This window comes from Pollicipes pollicipes, unplaced genomic scaffold (genome assembly GCF_011947565.3).
Source record: "Pollicipes pollicipes isolate AB1234 unplaced genomic scaffold, Ppol_2.1 Scaffold_6686;HRSCAF=7923_pilon_pilon_pilon, whole genome shotgun sequence".
Lineage (NCBI taxonomy): Eukaryota > Metazoa > Arthropoda > Thecostraca > Pollicipedomorpha > Pollicipedidae > Pollicipes > Pollicipes pollicipes.
This window is the reverse complement of record NW_023596921.1, coordinates 44,889,278-44,909,399: the sequence shown is the minus strand read 5'-3', so window position 1 is coordinate 44,909,399 and position 20,122 is coordinate 44,889,278. Positions and strand designations below refer to the sequence as shown.

The 20,122-nt window shown below is 52.2% G+C and overlaps 1 protein-coding gene across 1 annotated transcript; it reads left to right on the top strand.

Annotated features, from left to right (window-relative positions):
• The first annotated feature begins 640 nt into the window (after positions 1-640).
• On the top strand, positions 641-4,381 carry LOC119108563 (solute carrier family 22 member 3). The gene is made up of 2 exons (XM_037232155.1): positions 641-3,697; positions 4,345-4,381. Exon 1 carries the CDS (start codon positions 708-710, stop codon positions 2,496-2,498), a length of 1,791 nt encoding a protein of 596 aa, XP_037088050.1. The 5' UTR covers positions 641-707; the 3' UTR covers positions 2,499-3,697; positions 4,345-4,381.
• Positions 4,382-20,122: the final 15,741 nt, after the last annotated feature.

Genomic DNA, 20,122 nt, shown 5'->3' with positions numbered 1-20,122 from the left:
GCACACATTTTATAACTGCGACAGTTTACACGCTTAGTGCCCGACGACTTCCAGAAGACATTCCGTCGACATAACTGCTGATCTAAGCGTGCAAAGACATTTATCCAAGTATTTGGGACTTCCGCGAAATGCACTTCCGACAGCATGTCTTGGGTTTATCAGCGACTTGAGGAAGTGGCCCGAATGGGCTCCTTTCGCTTCATAAAAGTCCCACCGTCTTAAAAAATAGTATTAAATGTCACCGTCATAAAAGTCACCAACTGACTGGCTAAAGGCCGACCTGCCTGGCCGGGCTGGCTGGCTGAAGGCCGAACTGGCTGATGAAACAGCACGCCACTTGACCGAGGGTGCATCACTGGGCCGGTGCCAGCGGATGGTGGTGTTCACTATCAGGTGGTCCGCACTATACACGCGTAAATCACTTCGGCACACTGCAGCTGAAGAGGCCCGCCTACTGACCGGCATGTAGCCTTCGCCGGGGAATACTAAATTATGCGCGTTGGCGCCTGTCGTCAACGGCAGTCCAGCACGTCCCGCTCCCATGCCTGCGCATATCCAATCACAACCGCGCGCTGATCGCCACAGGGTGTCAGCGACCGGCGGAGCGTTTCTAGGGGCCAGCAGACTGGCGGCAGCAGGCGTCACGCGCGGTGCTGCTCCTCACATCGGAAGCTGCGGCGGCCGCCTGGCCGAGCCAGGACCAGCCGATGGAGCTCACCGTCGAGACGGGCGAGGGGCGGCCGGCCAAGGAGCCGGCGCCGCCGCGCTTCAAGGGCGACTTCGACGAGCTCATCGACCTGGTCGGCCCGTTTGGCCGCTTCCAGTGGCGGCTGTTCTTGCTGATGCAGCCGCCGTTCGTGTTCCTGGCCTTCACCTACTTCAGTCAGATCTGGCTAGTGCTGGAGCCTGACCACTGGTGCCGCGTGCCGGCGCTGCAGGCGCGCGGCTGGAGCGACCTGGCCGCCAGAAACCTGACGGCGCCGCTGGAGCAGAACGGTGGGGTGCTGCGCCACTCGCGCTGCTACATGTACGACGTCAACTTCACCGATGTCGACCCGGCCTCGTGGGCGCCCGACAACGAGACAGCCGTCGTGCCCTGCCGCCACGGCTGGAGCTACGACTTCTCCGAGATCTACCCCACCATTGTGTCCGACAATGACTGGGTGTGCGACAGCGCCTGGAAGCCGACGCTGGCGTACACCATGTTCTTCGCCGGCTCCATGGTGGGCACCATCGTGTTCAGCTACGTTGCCGACAAGTTCGGCCGACTGCCTTCGCTGGTGCTGGCCAACCTCACCTGTTGCTTGGCCGGCTTCGCCACGGCTTTCTCCACTTCGCTGCCCATGTTCGCGGTGCTGCGCTTCATCGTCGGCATGGGCAACAACCTACAGTGCACGCAGGCCATCGTTTTGCTGTCCGAGTTCGTCGGCCCGCGCTACCGCGCCATGGTGGTGAACCTGCCACTGGCCACGTCCTTGTGCGGCGCTATGGTGGTGCTGCCGTGGATGGCCAAGCTGCTGTACCACTGGACGTACTTGGCTATGGCCTCGTCGCTGCCCATGTCGTTCGTGCTGCTGTACTACGTCTTTCACGTGCCCGAGTCGTGTCGCTGGCTGCAGCACGTGGGTCAGATCGAGCGCGCCGTCCAAGAAATGCGCGACATCGCGCTGGAAAACGGTAAGCAGGTGCCGGACGACACGTGGGATAGCTTCACAGTTGCGGCCAAACAGCGTCACGAGGGGGAGCTGACTCAGAGTCATCCGACGCTGCTGGACATGCTGCGTTTGCCGCGCCTGCGCAGCCGCATGCTTACGCTCACCATCGGCACAATGCTGGTGGCGCTGCAGTTTGACCTGATCGCGCGCAGCACCGAGCTGGACGTGGACGTGTACACGGCGCAGTCGGTGCTGGGACTGACCGAGGCGCCGGCCGACCTGCTGACCTGGCTGCTGCTGGAGACGCTCGGCCGCCGCTGGACCATGACCGGCTCGCTGCTGGCCACCAGCGGCCTGGCGCTGACGCTCGCTGCTCTCCTGCGCCGCGGAGACCTCGCTGTCGCCTCTACTTGCGTCGCCTTCTTATGCCGTTGCGGCGCCACCATCGCCTATAACGTGATCGTGCAGCAACAGATGGAGCTGGTGCCGACGGTGATACGCGGCCGCGCGGTGGGCGCCGCGTTCGTGGCCGGCCATTTCAGCGCCGCGTTCAGCCCGGCCGTGCTGCAGCTGGCGCGGCTGGACCGTGGTCTGCCTTCGTTCGTGCTCGCCACCGTCGCGCTGCTGGGCGCCTGCGTGCTCAGCATGCTGCCCGAGACGATGAACCGACCGCTGCCCGACACGTTGGAGCAGGGCGAGCGCTTCGGCAGAGAGCAGCGCTTCTGGCAGTGTTTCTGGCACAACCCCTGGCGCCGCCGACCCGCCGAGAGCGACCGCAAGGGCCACGAAAATGCCGCACTGGAGGCGGACGAGCAACAGAGGACCGAGAATGCCGACATGTGACGTCCAGGTCCACAGCGGTACTCGTGGAAACATGCTGGAATGGCTATGTGCATCCGCGCTGAAATATTGCGCTGAGTGTTTCAAAAGTATTTCCAAATTACCATTGTCACTGACATTTCACAACGGCAAGAATGCAAAGGAAAACCACAAGATGCATGAAAAACTCAGTCCCGCAGGTGATATTCCAATGTTTATGCACAGCGCGCGTTCATGTCACGCATCTCTAGAGATGGGAGCAAATATCAAATGTCACACATATCTAGATGGCATGCTTGCAAATGTCAAACAAGGGCATGTAATAAGGGCATGGGGAGGCATTTCAGAAGCGTGGAAAATTAGTTAAAGACATTTTTGACTGCGCTAGCTAACCATAAGGATGACGATATGTTCCATTAGTTGTCACTAGGCTGTCATAAAAGTCACATGTCCACACCACGCTATGCACTGTCATTCACGGGCGTTACTATTTTCACTTTACATTCAATCGTAATGTAACTGTAGTTTGAAGCCTGTGGGTAGTGCCATTTGGTAGATCTTTCATCGCCAGCTGGAGGCGTGCAGCAAGTTGAAACGGGCATCCACCATGTAATCTCAATAGCCATGACGGCGGCTGAATATTAGGGCTTGTTCCATCGTAGTCCTATATCAGCATCAACTGTCCGGCTGAGGTAGGCATCAAAATCAGCACTCCAAGAAGTTCGTCGGTCCGGAAAACTGTCGTCATAAGGCTCATCAAAACCCGTAGGTCCGGAGCAATGGTGTCTTACGCTCTATCAAAGGTATCCCTTATCCTACGAAAATAGTCATGTTTATTCATGTTATTCTAAAGTTTAGGAATAGCTTCATCCAAGAATCAAGGTTCCCCATTCAGACATACCTGACATGTCCTATGTATATGTTCTAATGTGCACTCGATAATGTTTGAAAATAATGCCACCATTGACGTGGACATTCCAACACGGCCACGCACGCACCACAAATATAATGTATCCGTCATCAGCAATGCCAATGAGAAAATTAGAGAGCGACAACAAGAGCGAAAGACCAAAAGCGAGAGCCAGAGCCAGAGCCAGAGCCAGAGCCAGAGCCAGAGCCAGAGGTAGAGCCAGAGCCAGAGCCAGCGCCAGAGCCAGAAAGCCAAGGCCAAGAGACAGGAGCGGAGAGAAAATTGAGGCTGCAAGGACCAATCACAATATGAGGTGATTATGTGGCAGGAGCAGCAGACGATTGTGGCGTGGAGGCCACCTCCATAATGTCTGATTGTGTTCTCAAACTTTGAGTTCGTCCGCTCACAAACTTCCGAAAACAATGGGAACCCAAAATCATCGCCTGAATCAGAATCGCCTGAATTTAAACTGAATCTGAATTTACACTGAATCTGAGTCTGAACTTAATATGAGTCTGGTTCAGAACAACGGAATGCGAATCTAAACTGCATTTGAGGGAAGTGACACAGTTGTGTAAATTAAGAAAAAAAATATATAAATCCACCAGGGCATATGTCATTAAAGCAATAGCCATGCACCCCAAGAGCGAGTTACAAATGGATACGTTATTCGTTCCGACCACTTCGGTGGCGTAGCGTGTTGACGCGTGTGTCAATCATGGTGAGAGGTCCTTGATGCAAGCCTTACTTCACAAGCCGATTTCAGCAGGCAGTAACAGGGGAGTGATCGCCCTGTCACGGGATTGACGCTGCGCCAACCAGCCTCATTCAGCTGCGCACGCGGCGGTGGGTCGCAGCTTGGTCTACCTCTAAAAAGGTCCCGCGGACCGGTCGCCCACCCCGAGAACACGGCCTCGCTGTGAGTCGTCGGGGCAGTCGTCTGACCTCTAGATCCGACAGATCGGTGGCGGCCTCTGGACTTCCTGGCGGCAGGCGCGTGGTCAGCGCCGCCCCGCAGGGGTGCAGAAGACGGAACCTCTGCTGCGTACAGCGGATAGTGTATGCGGTCAACGCTGATCATCAGTGTCTTCACCTGGGACTTGTTAAACTAGGGCGAGCAGGTGAGACGTGTGCAGACTTCGTCAGGTGTTGTGCCATTGTTCGCTCCCACAGACCGTGTCCGCAGCCACGTTCCACCTGCCAGCGGATATGAGTTGTTGCTGTTTATATGTATTTGTATATATTTATCTATATAGGTTTTATATTCATATGTTATATTACATACATATATAACCACACACACACACACACATACATATATATATATATATATATATATATATATATATATATATATATATATATATATATATATATATATATATATATATATATGTATGTATGTATGCATGCAAAATACCACAAAATCAGTCACCTTCCCGCGTGTTTGATGCGTTGCTGGACAGTTGACGTGGTGGCCGCGGCTGATTGCTATTCTATGGCCGCGTATCGATCACACAGAGCGACTGTGGGCCGGCCGGCGCGCTGCGTCTGCTGCGCCCAGTCAGCAGAAGGCTACTGGCGGCCGTGCGCATCGCCGACCTCGTGACCGGTTTGTGACGGCTGTCGGCGCCCCTGTAGTGAGTGCATCTTTATTGCCCAGCGTGCTGCTTGCCAGGGCGCCGTCTGACCGGGCGGCGAAGGACCCTGCCCGCCCCAGGTCTGCCCAGTTCATGGCGCCGCCCACTCGGTGCGGGGTGCCGCCGGCCGACGCGGTACCGCGCCAAATTGCGTGCACCGTGCACCGGCCTGCGCCCGTGTACGAGTCAGAGCGCGTGGCGGCCGGCTGCCGCGCGCTGGATGTCACCCTGGCGGCCACCGAGCCGCTGCACCAGATCACCTTCCGCAACTACTATGTGCACACAGTGTCGGTGTGGGTGCAGCGGGCGGCAGAGGTGGAGTCGGAGTCGGCGGCGGCGGCGGCCGGCGGACGGCTGACCCGTCCCGGCGCCTGGCAGCTGTCGGTGCGCGACCGCACCATCATGCCGAACCCGCTGTACGAGACCGGCAGTCAGGACTGGGTCACCATCAGTCGCAAGGAGAGCCTGGTCGACTGGCGCGATGTGGTGCGGCTGCGCCTGCTGCTGCGCCAGCCGGCGCCGCACTGGCGCGCCTTCCGGCTGGATGAGGTACGCCTCCTGGCGGCGCCGCCGGTCGCCGCGCACCCTGCCGACCGGCCGGCCCCGGCCTGGCCTGAGCTGGTCGAGAACACGCGGCGTGCCGTCGAGGCCGAGAACGGCGTGCAGGTGTTCTCCAGTCCGGACGGTGAGATCGTCTACATCGGCGGCAGCTACGACATCCAGGCGCTGCAGATACCGGACGGTTGAGGCGGCGCCGGTGCCGACGGCTGAACGGTGCAGTTGGGGCGGAGCTCGGCACCTCCGGCCCTCCCCCTCCCCCTCCCCCCTTCCCCCCCCCCAGTCACGATAGAGACACGGCGACCCGGCAGGAGCCGACACGAGGACGTCGTAACTCAGTGCTTTTGGTGAATTCAGTCAGCGTAAAGTGATTGATAGTGACAATATGGATATTAAAAACGCATCTGAGCAACTTTGTCTGAAATGTCTTGATATGTATACCTAATTGTTGCATGAATCGCAATAGACCACGGGCCCTACAAGAATAAGAAGAAAATGCGAATTTAGTGAGGGCTGTTGGCCGAGCAGCTGTAAGCCTATGCCCCACGCATTGTAGGGCAGATTTAATAACCGCCCTTGCTCTTTGTTAATGCATTCGTGGTGATGGTGTACCAAAGGCGCAACACATGGTGCAACTTATAAATGCTCCATTAACACTAACTGTTAATTACTGTTTCGCTTGTTCTATTGCAAGCGAGCCGATGCGACAATAGTACAAAATTATAGGTAGCTGCCCGGGGGTGAAAGTCAGGGCAGGCTCGTGATCAATTCAAATGGATACAGAGCCGTCAGAACACAGTCTTCGGCGTCAGAAATATATAAAAATGAGTCATATCGACATTCGTGTGTGCTCATCATGACGCGCGCGCACTTTGACGGATATGTGCCACACACCTTCACGCATAGTTCACACACCGCTCGTGGCTCTGGACCTTCCCTTCGCGCCAATGCCGGCTTTCGACTGCATATGAACTAACTTTTGGCATCATAAAATGTCAAAAACCATAAAGCAGTAAGACATGCGACCATAATCTATTTCGGCTTTGTGGATGGGAGCTCGAGAAAAATCCGTATTGGGTAAAAGATGGTCATGGCGACAACGGCAAAAATAGGAGGAAACAGGAGAGAAACGTTTGTGGAATGGGGCCGAGAGAAAAAGGCGCGGCTACAGTGGAGCAGGCGCAAGCAATGCACGCGTTGTTGCTAAACAAATGTCCCATGTGGTGCTGGCTGTTGACATGGCTTTGTTTCCACCGCAAACTCCCGTACATACGTACGCTCTTACCTTTGAAGAGAGGGCTGCAGAGGGGTATTGCAGCAAGGGATTGAATCTACATACAATTACTGCATTGAAACTAGCGAATTTTTCGAGGGAGTGCCTGCACTATATTACACCGCACAGACACGCGTAAACTCGGCGACTACTTTACATGGTAAACTATTACGGCGAAGCGGTGTGGACAGGAGCGAATACGACGGATCACAGCTCCACGCATGCGTGAGAGGCTGTGAAAGATATCCGAGTCCGCCCAGACTTGGTTGGCACGCATGTAAGCTGGAAGAGATAGGTTGCACGTTGGTTGCCACACATGAGGTCTGCACGTTGGTTGGCACACATGGGTCTGCACGTTGGTTGGCACGCGTGGGTTGTTTGCACGTTGGTTGGTACGCGTGGATCTGTCCGTTGGTCGTTGGCACGCGTGGGTCTGCTCGCGGGTTGGCACGCCTGTGTCTGTTCGGTCTGGTTATTTTGTTTGGTGACGCGGATGAACGGTGGACTCCGGAGGGCGACGAGACCACGGCTCCATGACGACAAGTAAAAATTTCCCAATTCGTCCGTTCTTATCTCTTTAGAGATAGAAGAGAGGCCTGGGATACCTGGTGATGAACCTCTGCAACGGAATCGATAAGCGCTTCCCTTGATGTGTTTGAACAGCGTCGACGATAAAATGCAACACTAGCGCTCACCAGTTCCTCACAAGTTCTCTTAACACTGGGCTTGTTCCTGACACAAATGTAATGTCATGTAAGCTGTATATCGATGGTACGATGTAGGGTAATATTATTTTTCCATCTCACTGTTAAACTGTTTCAGATAAAGCGATGATAAGTGGTTCCTTTTCTTAACTGTCAATTTGATAAAATATGCAAGCTTCTTTGCATGCTAAATTACCAGGGGCCGGCTGTCTATAGCCGGCTTGATTCTGGGAGCCATATCAAGGCAAATCACAGTCTGTTTAAAGGACGTGCATCGGTGAGTTGCGTCTTTCTCATGGGAGGTGATGTTTGGCTACAGTGAACTACAATATCATCAGATATATCAGGTGTAACCATTTATGCGATCTCCGAAGACTGGTTTGTCCTGGGTGAATGTAGGGAATGTATAAGCATGAGGGGGACCTCGTAAAAACATTGGGAAGATGACTCGGATCTCGACGTGGACAGTTTCAAACGACTTGGATCCTGATAATAGAGTGGCTACGACATCTCAGCGGAGAATGGAAGGTAGTGAGGCGTTTTTATAAAATCAGGGCCAATGTCAGGTAGCAAAACATGTGGAAGAACGCCAGGTATGATGATTTGTACGCAAATTAAGCTCTATCAAATATGCATGTTGCCCCATTATCATTAATAGTACCTTCACTACCCTACACCCTACGCTGATCTATAGTTGGTTAACGGCGGATCAAACTGCCACAATTTAGAGTGGAGGGGCCATCGATGCTATTTGCATCGTTACTCCTTTCTGATCAGCGAATGCTTTTGTTTGTCTTCACACGTTCATATTCTGTATAATAATAGGCTAAGGTGGTTTTGTTCTTTATGGTTTTTAGGTTCTCGCTGATCCGCCATGTTCTGCTAAGATTACGCTTTCAAATGTTATAACGTACTCCGTTGAATTTAATTGCATCTGCCAATGACCAAATGGTTGACATTTATATATTTCCATCAAACACAGTCGTAACATCGAAATGCAACCAAATGCAGAAGACCTGGATAGCTTATTGAGATCTGACGCAATTTTCGTGTTTACCGTCATTTTTCCTCCTGGTTCCTGAGTATACCTCGACCAGTTCTCGAAAAGGCTGGCAAAATAAAAACAAATACCGCAACGCATGGTCATGAAAATCTGTGGCCACTACAAGAGGCAGAGGTCGCAGCGTTTTATTCAAGACAGAGCGTGTCACATAGATAATACAGTGGAAATAGTCCTATTCCTCGGAGAAAACCCTGGAGAATGGAGATATAGTTCGGTTGATAGCTCCACAACAGGCCTTCATGGAAATGGTATCAGAACTGAATTTAAAATTGCCTGCCGACGATCTTACTCGATTTTTGAGTTTTTTCAGCACTAGGGGTTTGTTTGGCTTGGTGCCAATCTGACATGTGCGCCGTGCGCCACTAGCGCCACGGCGCGGCAGCTAGCGGCTGGAGTGTCAGTGATATTTCCGCACTCGGACGCGCGACACCTCCGTAAAATATACAGTGAAACCGAACATGGCGCGGTCAGTAGGACCTTGATAACACGGATGTACAGCGTGTGATTGCGTGTGATTGTGTCACAGTGAGTGGTGACGGACTCGTGCCATGAAGGACAGTGAGGAGCACATAGCGCGCCTAACGACGCTGCTCGAGCGGCAGTCGGAGATGGCCGCCCAGGCCAAACAAGAGGCCTCGCAGCGTGACGCGCGACTGAGGGCGACGTTAGAGCGTGCTCTTACGCAGGGGCGTCCAGCAGCTCCACCGTCGGTCGACGCCAACGCAGTCGTGCAGGCTGCGGCTGCCGCCGCACCCGCACGTCTCTCAGCCGACGCCATCCACGCACCGCACCTGACATCGGTGGCGTCGCTGAGGGAGTTTGGAGACTGGCTGCAGAAAATGCGCGATTATCGGCTGCTCACCCGGCTCGACTCGATGCCGGTCGAGGAGCAGAAGGCCGTATTAATGTCGTTGCTGGACGACGACTGGGTCAGGATTGTGCGATATAATCTCCAGATTACACCGGAGGCCGATATCGAGGGCGTGCTGGCCGCCATGGAGGAATACCTAAGCGGTCAGCGCAGTGTTATCCTGGACCGGCGCGAGTTTTATGTTTGGAAGCGGGAGCAGGGAGAAATATTTGATCATTTTCTGTGTGCGATTAAGGAAATCGCGGCGTACTGTGACTTTTGTAGCTCGTGTGAGGACATGCAGTTCAGGGACAGAATCGTGTCTGGCACACAGGATGAAGGAGCTTTAAAGCGCATGCTTCTGGAACCGGAGCTAGACCTGCAGCGAGCCGTGGATATTGCCGTGCTAGCGAGACGGCTAGTATCAGCAGCGCCGCGCTGTGAGGTGAGACTGTTGCTGTGGAAAGGCTATCTGCCTATCGGCAGCAGCAGCAGCAGCGCAAAACGTGGCCGCGTTGTGGAGGGAGATAGCACCCAAACAAAGAACGCCGCCGCGCGACCGGTGCCGCCTGTCATGCCTGTGGCGAAACGGGGCCTTTTGCTGTGGTGTGCACCGACCCACAGCAGGAGCAGACGTCCTCCCGCGACAGAGAAACCCGGCCGCCGCACAGGTCACCGCCCCAGGCGGCCGGCCGCACGGGAGGGTCCAGGGGCGCTAGAGTTGGGGTGCACTGGCACGGAAAAATACGAGCCGCCGCATATGCCTGTGACGACTTCCCGCGCAGCCAGCGGACGCCGGGGGGTGGGGGGGGGGGAGGGAACGAGACGGATCGCGGTCAGATTACAGCCAGCGAGGGACGGCGGCCCCGACCAGGCCGATGCGGACAAGGAAGGGCCGGGGTGCGGCTGGTCCTGGCCGATGTGTGTGTGGAGAGCATCTCCGCCCCGCCCACACCGAGAATCGAGATCAGTCTCTCGCACCCCGCCGGAGAGACGGCGGTGACGTGCACACCGGACGCAGGAGCCGAGGCCACTGTCATGGGGTCAGACATGGCGACATCTCTGGGCCTCACGGCCGGTATGACGACATCTGTCGCGGATGCCGCTAAATTCACGTCAGCTGGCCGCACCCCGCTCACCTGTCTCGGACAGTTCGATAAGACGGTGGGCCTGGGCGACAGTCAGAGCGCCACCACCGTATATGTGCTGAAGGAGATGTCCGGGTTCCTGCTCAGCTGGAGTGACGGCATCTGTCGGCGGATTCTACCAGACGACTTCCCCGCTCAGATCCCCACGCTGGTGGCTGCGTGTCAGGCCGCCGCTGCTGCAGCAGGCCCGGCCACCAGAGCCGACGCGCCTGGCGGGAGGCTGGCGGGGCCTCGGTCGCCACCCGAACCAGCAACCCGTCTGTGGAAGCCACTCCCTGATCGAGAACATGCTCACGATCCACCGGTGGAGGTCGTCCGTGAGCATGAAGCCGTGCTGCTACCGCACTTCCAAATTGTGTTCGACGGCGAGCAGACACTGCGTGAGATGGCGGGAAGTCCAATGGGGATCGAGCTGACGGACGATGCTGAGCCATCTGCCATCACCGCGGCTCGGTCCACCCCGTATTGCTGCCGGGACGACGTTAAAAATCAGCTCGACGACCTACAAGCCAAGGGGATCATCGAGCCAGTAGATCATTCGACAGAATGGACGCACCCGCTGGTACCAGTCGCCAAGAAAGGTGGCGGAGTTGACTTTGTGTGGACCTAACTCGTCTCAACAAGTCCGTAAAACGACCAACGTATGCGGCCAGACCCGCCAACGATGTCGTTGCCGGTATCCCCAGCGACGTTCGGTGGCTCACCACGCTGAACGCCCAAATGGGCTATCACCAGATCCAGATCGCGGAGCACTGTCGCGACCTGACATGCTTCATCACCCCGTACGGTCGTGTGCGGTATATCCGCTGTCCTATGGGCTTGGTTAGCGCCATGGACGTCCACAACCGACGTGGAGATGAGGCACTCGGGGATATTCCACAGACGGCGATGATCGTCGATGACGTGCTGGCCTATGACGCGTCCTAACGAGATCATTTGGCTCACGTGATTACCATCCTCGAGAGATGTGCCGACCGTGGTATCACACTCAACCGAAAGAAGTTTCAATTTGCACAACACGCACTGGACTTCTGTGGTTACCGCATCACTGAGCACGGCTACACAGTGAATGGCGGCAAACCGAGAGCGGTCTCCTAGTTCCCACGGCCGGAGAATTTGACCGCTTCCGGTCCTTGATGGGTCTCACAAACCAGCTGAGTGGCTTCTCGTCGGAGGTGGCCAGCCTGGCTCAGCATCTACGAGACCTGCTGAAACAGAAGACGGCGTGGAACTGGACCGTCCTACACGAAGACGCGCTCCAGAGTGCAGTGTCCTAGAATTGCCAACTTTCGGTGTAAAGCAACACCCTATGAGAGGAATTTTTCACTCCTTTTACCCATATTTCAAGTGAATTTTTCACTCCTGCCTGACATTGTCTAGTCGCACATGCCATACCCCTATTTCCCTTTCTGAGGCTTTCAGATGTTATCCAAAACCGAGCTCACTTGAAACCACCAAGCATAAACGACCTCCAAGCCAAAGAACCCCAGTCACCCCCGCCGCTTGCATGCATTAAGTTTGGTTTGTTTACAAAATGCATCACAATTAGCAGCTGTATGCCGAATGCAAGGCTTTCAAGCATGCCATATTTTTCTCCTTTGTCTCAACACCACACCGCGAAAGCAGAGCCTGGTCCAAAACACCAGCAAGTCCTGGTAGAGAATTTTTCTCGACGTATTTTTCCCGAGAAACTTGTCCACTAAGTTGCATCACTCCCGAAATGAACAGTAAAAATTCAAGAAATGTCCTCTAAATTAAATTTATAAGATGAATACCACTGTTTGAGCACTTATGTTAACAGCTTTTAAGTCAACTCAGCTGATTACAAAATTTTGCCAGAAAAGTATCAGTGTTTATATTTAGATAACTATTTTTGCTCTTCTTATATCATACTCGTATGATGCCATTTTATTCCTCCTTCCTTTTCGATTGCCTTTAGAGGTACTATCTGCTGCTTAAAATGTTGACCAGTTTCTCCGCAAGATGCTCCAATTGCAAACTTGTACGTATTTCCTACATAAATTGGATTAATTCGCCAGCCGCCCAAACGTGCTTGATATGCACCCAAGAGTGAACAATTCGCAGGGAATGAAAGAGACAATCTGAAGCACGGAACTTATTTTTACCGCTATTTTTGCCCTGCTAAACCCCCGGCTAACAGTTTTCTTGGTTCATGGAGGTGCTCAATAATGATAAATCTGAGCCTTTCGGGTGTCTAACTCACCAGGCTGCCTGACAAGGCCATCCTAATGCTGCCATATGGAGCTTTGGGACAGACCTGACGCAGCTAACACAGAAGTGTTTAATGGCGAACTTCTGCACTCTGGAAATGTTTATCATGCACATCTGTTACTTGTTTTGCATTTTAATCTCGTAGGTTGGTGGGCATGATTGATCTTTATATTTGGGGGTGAGTCGGAGGACTCTGTCTGCCAGCAGACCACGCAAAAGGTACTGAGAAGCCAGTAAGTCTCCTGTGGACCAGGTGATTGCTTACCTTACCTGCCTTCAACACATGATTGGTAATCAGAGTTAGCCATTTTCTGTTTTAATCCATCGGCTTGTGTCATAAGACAAATCATGATGCCATAAGCCATGAAATGGGCTTATTTTGTTCCATATTTTTGATTATTTGCCGCCAATTTCTATAAGCGGCCCCTCATGGCTGCTTTAACCAGACGTTTTCTATAGCTGTCATGGTTTGCCGGCTGGCAAATGACTGTACTGTATAAATGCACTTTATTTTTTACACAGGGATACTCTAAGCTGCACAGCAATTATGATGAGTTAAATATTAGTATGCCGCAAATAGTCAGACCATCCCATTTAAAATGTGAAGCCAACATCTCAAACTTCATCATTAAATATGAATAAACAAGCCTAAATAGATGCCTTTGCTGCAGCTGAAAAGGCAAGCAGCAATACTGGCATGGCCATCTAACAGGCATGTTACTTTTCGAGAAGACAGATTGTTTTGTGGAGCATATCCATTATTGCCCTTGACATTGGTTAACCATGGTAATCAAAATAAGTTGTTCAAAGAGATTTAAGTGGTTTTGATTTGTGTGTTATCAATTTTTTTCTGACGTCAACAAGCATACGCAAATAAACTAAATAAAAATGCAAATTGAAACCAGGCAGAAATTAGCTTCATCATGTTTTTATTACAAGTACTGCTGTCAGCAGATAGGTGAGTTGAGGTGATGTTCAACACATGGGCTACTCTAAGCTAGGTTAAGTTGATTAAGTGCATGGCAAGTGGCAGTAGGAATTGCGCAAAAATCAGTAATTCACAACTGCTGCTGTGATGCAAACAGGTTAGCCAGGAGGAGATGAAGTAATGTCTCCTTAGGTTAGGCATAGTTAGGCTACTTTCATGGAACTAAGCGTTGGTACTTTGTAAAAAAAAAATCAGGGATGAAATGTTTGTTTTCCCTGACCCCATTTAACAGAAGCCAGAGGTATGTCTATTGTGTTTGACTCGGTGATGGGCTGATGTGTGGGAGTCCAAGGTCTTTTTTGTTGAGTGTTTTATGCTTGATGAATTTTCCGTTGTTATTTTGTGATTGAATTTCTTTGTTTTGTTTTGTGTTAAAAGTGCTGTGGAAAGGAAGTGCGAAGTACAGCATCAAATTATTGGTGTTAATATTGTTTATGCTCATTACACTGTCATGAACTTAGGATGCTTTAAGGTATTCTGTTCCACTTAAATGACCTAAGATGTTAAAAAACAAAACAGCTTTGTCAGGTTTCTGATATTGCGTTCAGGCCAACTTGAAATAGATGTCTTTGATTGCTGAAGCATCAGTCACGAGATCATAAGTTCCATCTTTTGTGAATAGATTTTTTCACTCCGGCACGGTCTTTTTGCAACGGAATTTTTCACTCCCACCTTAGTTCAAAAGCGATTCTAGCTCCCTGCCAGTGTGAAGAAGGCGCTGGTGGCACCGCCTATCCTGGCCTTCTTTGACCCGCTCGCCCAGACGGCGCCGCACACCGACGCCTCCCGGACTCGCGGCCTCAGTTTCGCGCTCATGCAGCGGCATGCAGACACCTGGAAGATGATACAGTGCGGATCTCGGCTTCTGACCGACACAGAGTCGCGATACTCGGTTATCGAACTCGAGTGTCTGGCTGTCCTGTGGGCACGCCGTAAATGCCACACGTACCTGGCCGGCCTCCAACACTTTGATGTGATGGTAGATCATGGACCGCTGGTACCGATACTCAACTCGAAACGGCTCACGGAAATGGAAAATCCCTGACTACAGCGTCTCAGAGAGCAGCTAACACCGTACAGCCCCACCACCAGCTGGCAAAAAAGATATGGTGCACTGCATCCCAGACGCCCTGTCTTGCGCGCCCGTCCGTGACCCGGCGCCGGGGGACGAGGTAGCTGAAGTGTCTGATGCCCTACAGACCGCGGCAGCAGCGGCCCTGCAGTCGACTTGCGGAGACGGCGCGCAGATCGGTCCTCTCCGGGACCGGACGCTGGGCGCTGCCAGGGCGGCCGCCGCCCGTGACAGGGAATATGCATCGCTGCGAGACACCGTGATGAGTGGCTTTCCAGAACACCGGCAGGAGACAGCTCTCGCGGTACGACACTACTGGGGCGTCCGCACCATGCTTGCTGTGGACGACGGTTCGGTCGTCTATGACGCGCGTCTGGTCATCCCAGCCAGCCTGCGGCGACGGATACGCGTCAGTCTGCACGACTCTCACCAGGGTATCGACAAGACGAAGCGCCAGACTCGACAGTACATGTTCTGGGCCGGAATCAACAGAGACATAGCCGACACTGTAGCAGCCTGTTCGAGCTGCCGACAGCTTCTTCCGAGCCACTGCAACGAGGCGCTGCGGTGGGACGAGGACCAAGCGAGTCGTGTATTCGAGATGGTGTCCGCGAACTATTTTCACGTGGCTGGCCGGACGTATCTCGTGTATGTGGACCAACTGTCGGGCTGGCCGTACATCACCGTGTGCCCGCGGACGGCTTCAGCGGACCACCTGACCAAACCCATTGTGCTTTCGCCTTATTGGATATCATTAGCTACAATAACTCATTAAGCGTCGGCCATGGATTATCAAATCGTTTTAAATTTACATTTTGTGTAAAGCAGGCCTTCAGGAGGGTGTCGACACGCTCGAGCATTAGCCGTCAAACACTGCGGCTAGCAGTGACGATCAGAAGGCCATGAATTGTGGAAGCCATTCCTGAGCCTGGTCGAGGGACGGGGGCTCACCGGGTGTGTTCGTCAGGCAGGGATAAAGCAGTGGAGCACCATGCATTGTGCCATCCAGCGCGTGCAGTGCATCCGTCCAGATTTCGCGATTGGGCCCCCAGTGTCAACGATAAAATTGCGATGAACGGCGGAAGTTTATCTGTCCCACACCAACAAAATGTTGACGAAAGTTTTAGCCTTCCACTGTTGAGTGCTGCTTGTGTTGAGCCACAAAATACTTGGAAGTTTTTTTCACAAATACTTAGATTTCTCTTTGCTAGTCTCGTGCAAACGGCTGGCAGGCTAACTGCTTGGGACTACCACTTCGCTTTTTCCGTCCAAAGTTTTGACCGCAGCCTTACGCGGACCAGTTTACACGCCATGAAATGCATAGACAAGCGCACGCCGTGTAATTGTGGAGACTCTCGCCTCCTGCTTACTCGCATCTGCCAGGCCAAACAATCGTTGCCTCAGGAATCCAACCCCAGGTACCTACCACATGCTAGAGTGGGGACAATGCAAATACAAATATATGGGTAATATGCATCCCATTCATCGACAACCAAGCGTATGCACGTATATATATATATATATATATATATATATATATATATGCATATTTAGGCTATGTAGGCAACAAATTGTCTTCTATGCAAGTGTTGTTAAAAATCTTGGCGTAGGTACATGTTATGACATTTTTCTGTCCTTGTTCAAGTTTTCTTATTATGGCTCCCTGCTCACCATTGGGACTAAAGAAAAGCTCGCAGACGTTTGATATGTACGACTGTACTAACGTTTCGGATTGCTATATTTCATTTTGTTTATGTTCTTTATTTGTTTGTTTAGGGTATAAGCATTCTACAGGCGAAAGCCCAATTACGGCAGCAGTCGACTTTTAAAAACAATAAATATACGATACACACACAAGCAAAAAACCAAACCAAACACACACACACACACACACACATATATATATATATATATATATATATATATATATATATATATATATATATATATATACATTAAACACCGTCGCACATCAAGTCACAAGGAGAATGTTCCACGTATGCCGGTGAACCTAAACAAATCAGATCAAAGTGACGTTAGATGTAAAATGTCAGTTGAAGGAAATGCTGTAAAAGTGATTGCAAACATTGGGAAGTCATGCAGCAAATCCTTTTTTAACAGTGTTGACCATTGTAAATGGCTCGTGGAAAAGGCCGATATGCCGAGAATACCAGATGGGTGTAGCCAGACTGAACAGTGGCATCAGCTGAGCGCAGTCAAGCCTGTGCTGAGATACGTTGTATAGGAAGGAGATGTCAGACTGAGCAAAGCGTGCCTTAATAGATGCTGTTTTGAAGAAAGCGAGAAGATTCTCATAATTCAGTGGAGGACACCGGGACTGGCTGCTCTAACCCAACTACATGAGAAACCGGTGTTGTAGTCTTTCGAACCAGGCGCGATGGGAAAAGGCAGCACCGCTCCAAATAACGCTACCGTACTCCAGCAATGATCTCACATGAGCGTTGAAGGCACAAAGCAAAAACCTTGTGATTGAACCGCGCCTGACGAGGGCACGACGGCATTTGCACGCTTCGCATGAGAAGACCCAGCGTCCTGTTTGCTTTTGGGACAGTTGAATCTTTGTGATTGGCAAAGGTGAGTTTAGTGTCCAGAAAGACGACAAGATCGCAAATCTGTTGGCAGCTATGCAGGCGGTGACCGTCTAGTGCGTATGAGTAGTGAACAGATGACGCGCAGAGGGTGAATGAGATGGTGTTGCATTTAGATGGGTTCAGTTTCAGTCCCCAGTTTTTGGACCATTCACAGAGGCGATCCTAATCCGCCTGAAGTGTAAGACAATCTGCTACGTTGTCGATTCGGTGATAAATTTTCACATCATCAGCGCACATAAGGCACTCACACTCAATTTGGTCAGGAACATCAGCCGGAAAGCAGGCGAACAGCAACGGTCTCAGGATGCTGCCTTGTGGGACACCAGATCGCACTGAAATCCGGTCAGACTACTTGCCATTCAGCACTACGCGTTGTGAACGATTGCTCAAGTACGACTCCAGCCAGCTGCACGCAGGGCCAGTGATGCGAAAAGAATAGCGGGGCTTGTGTAGCAGAAGAAGGTGATGAACGCTGGTGAATGCTGAAGAGTAATGGATGTAAATTGCATCTGTTTGTTTACTTTTTGAGATAGATGTTCAGCAGTGTTTAAGAAAACATGAAAGGTTTGTGATGCAAGAGCGCTTTGGAAGGAATTCGTTCTGGGATAAGGGAAAGGTGGGCAGACAAACCTGCAACAGGCTTTCGCCCACAATTTTCTCCAATATCTTTGAGCAGATAGGAAGCAAAGACACAGGCCTCTAGTTACAAGGCAGCTTTCTGGACCCCTTCCTGTGCACGAGTATCACATTTGCTTGCTTTCATATGGCGGGGAAGACGCCAGAGTTTAGAGAAAGCTTGAATATTATTTCTAACGGAAGAGCTAGCTCCTCGGCGCATTCTCTGAGGACTCGGGCACTGAGCCCGTCGGAACCGCAGCACTTGTGTGCACTGAGATCGCGTAACGAGTGTGCTACACGGCCACGTGGTACGGCAAAGCTGTCTAATCCAGGCGCACCGAGCAAAGGTGGGTCAGGCAATATACGAACGTCAGGGTAGCAGAACTTAGGAGCAAAACACATATTCAGATAGTTGGCACGTTCCTCATCACCCTTGTGTACATTGCCATCACACTTAAGAACGAGAGATATATGCGCTGATGATTTCAAGGACTTAACAAAGGACCAATCGCGTTTCGGGTTGTGCTTAAAGTCTCGCACTAGGCCCAACAAATGCTCGGAACATTTCGCATCATCTGCTGTTTTGAAATCGGCTCTATCAGATACGGTGCCCAGCAATATTTTCGGCGGTCGGAAGTCCTTTCTTACGTCTGTGAGCCATCTTGTTGTCACGCAGCAAGTTTCGAACGGACCGGACAAACCATGGAGGAAATTTCTTTCGGAGCTCAACAACAGGTATGAAGTCTGCAGTGGCGGCGAATACAAGATCATAGAGCAGGCGGACAGCATCATCAACACTTAAATTATTTAGAATACGCCAAGGAATAAGTCTGAGAGCAGTGCGCAGGCCGTTGAAGTCTGCTTGTTTGTAATTGTAAGCCTTAGGTCGGGGAGGGCGAGGGGCCAGCTCGCATTTTACAGAAAGCTGAGTCGTCACCATACAGTGGTCTAAGTTGAAAATACCGTCGCCGACCTTGGGTACAGCAGCTCCGCCGTAGGAGATGGCGAGGTTCAGGATATTCTCCCCGCTCGTTGGTGACGTTACAGATTGCACCGCTTCACGCTCAAGAACAGAGTCTAGGAATTTGACGGCTCTGACGGTGCACGTGAGTAGCATAGCTTCGTCGCCATCAACCTGCCACCAAATCTCAGACAAATTAAAGTCGCCCAGGATGAAAAACAGTAGATTGGCGGAGCGGACGCTCTGGGATAAGGCAGCGATCGAATTCACGTCACGGTCAGCATCTGGTGGACGGTAGCAGACAGCCATGATGAGAGAGTAGATGGCCCCCAACTGGATCGCCAGCACCTCGCAGTCGGGCTCCAGGTCTGTTCGGTGAGCAGGTGACAGGCTTGTCTCTCAGCCATGATGAGGGAGTAGATGGCCCCCAACTGGATCGCCAGCACCTCGCAGTCGGGCTCCAGGTCTGGTTGGTGAAGAGGTGACAGGCTTGTCTCTCAGCCATGATGAGGGAGTAGATGGCGCCCAACTGGATCGCCAGCACCTCGCAGTCGGGCTCCAGGTCTGTTCGGTGAGCAGGTGACAGGCTTGTCTCTCAGCCATGATGAGGGAGTAGATGGCCCCCAACTGGATCGCCAGCACCTCGCAGTCGGGCTCCAGGTCTGTTCGGTGAGCAGGTGACAGGCTTGTCTCTCAGCCATGATGAGGGAGTAGATGGCCCCCAACTGGATCGCCAGCACCTCGCAGTCGGGCTCCAGGCCTGGTCGGTGAAGAGGTGACGGGCTTGTCTTCACTACGCAAGTAACACCTTGTCCTCTGTCGTTCCTGTCCTTCCAGAACCAGACATGGTCCGAGAGGCCTAGCTGTGGCTCAGAGTCCAGCACATGTGATCCGAACCATGCCTCGGTCAGGCCGACAACATCAAAGCCAGCTAGCTGGCCACAATGAGAGCACAGAGTGCACAACTTGTTCTTCAAGCTGCAGACGTTCTGGCAAAACACTCGCAGCGTTATCAGCCT

Bases quoted from the DNA above. Each gene is read 5' to 3' on its own strand.
- LOC119108563 (XM_037232155.1), top strand. From the start codon at position 708: ATGGAGCTCACCGTCGAGACGGGCGAGGGGCGGCCGGCCAAGGAGCCG.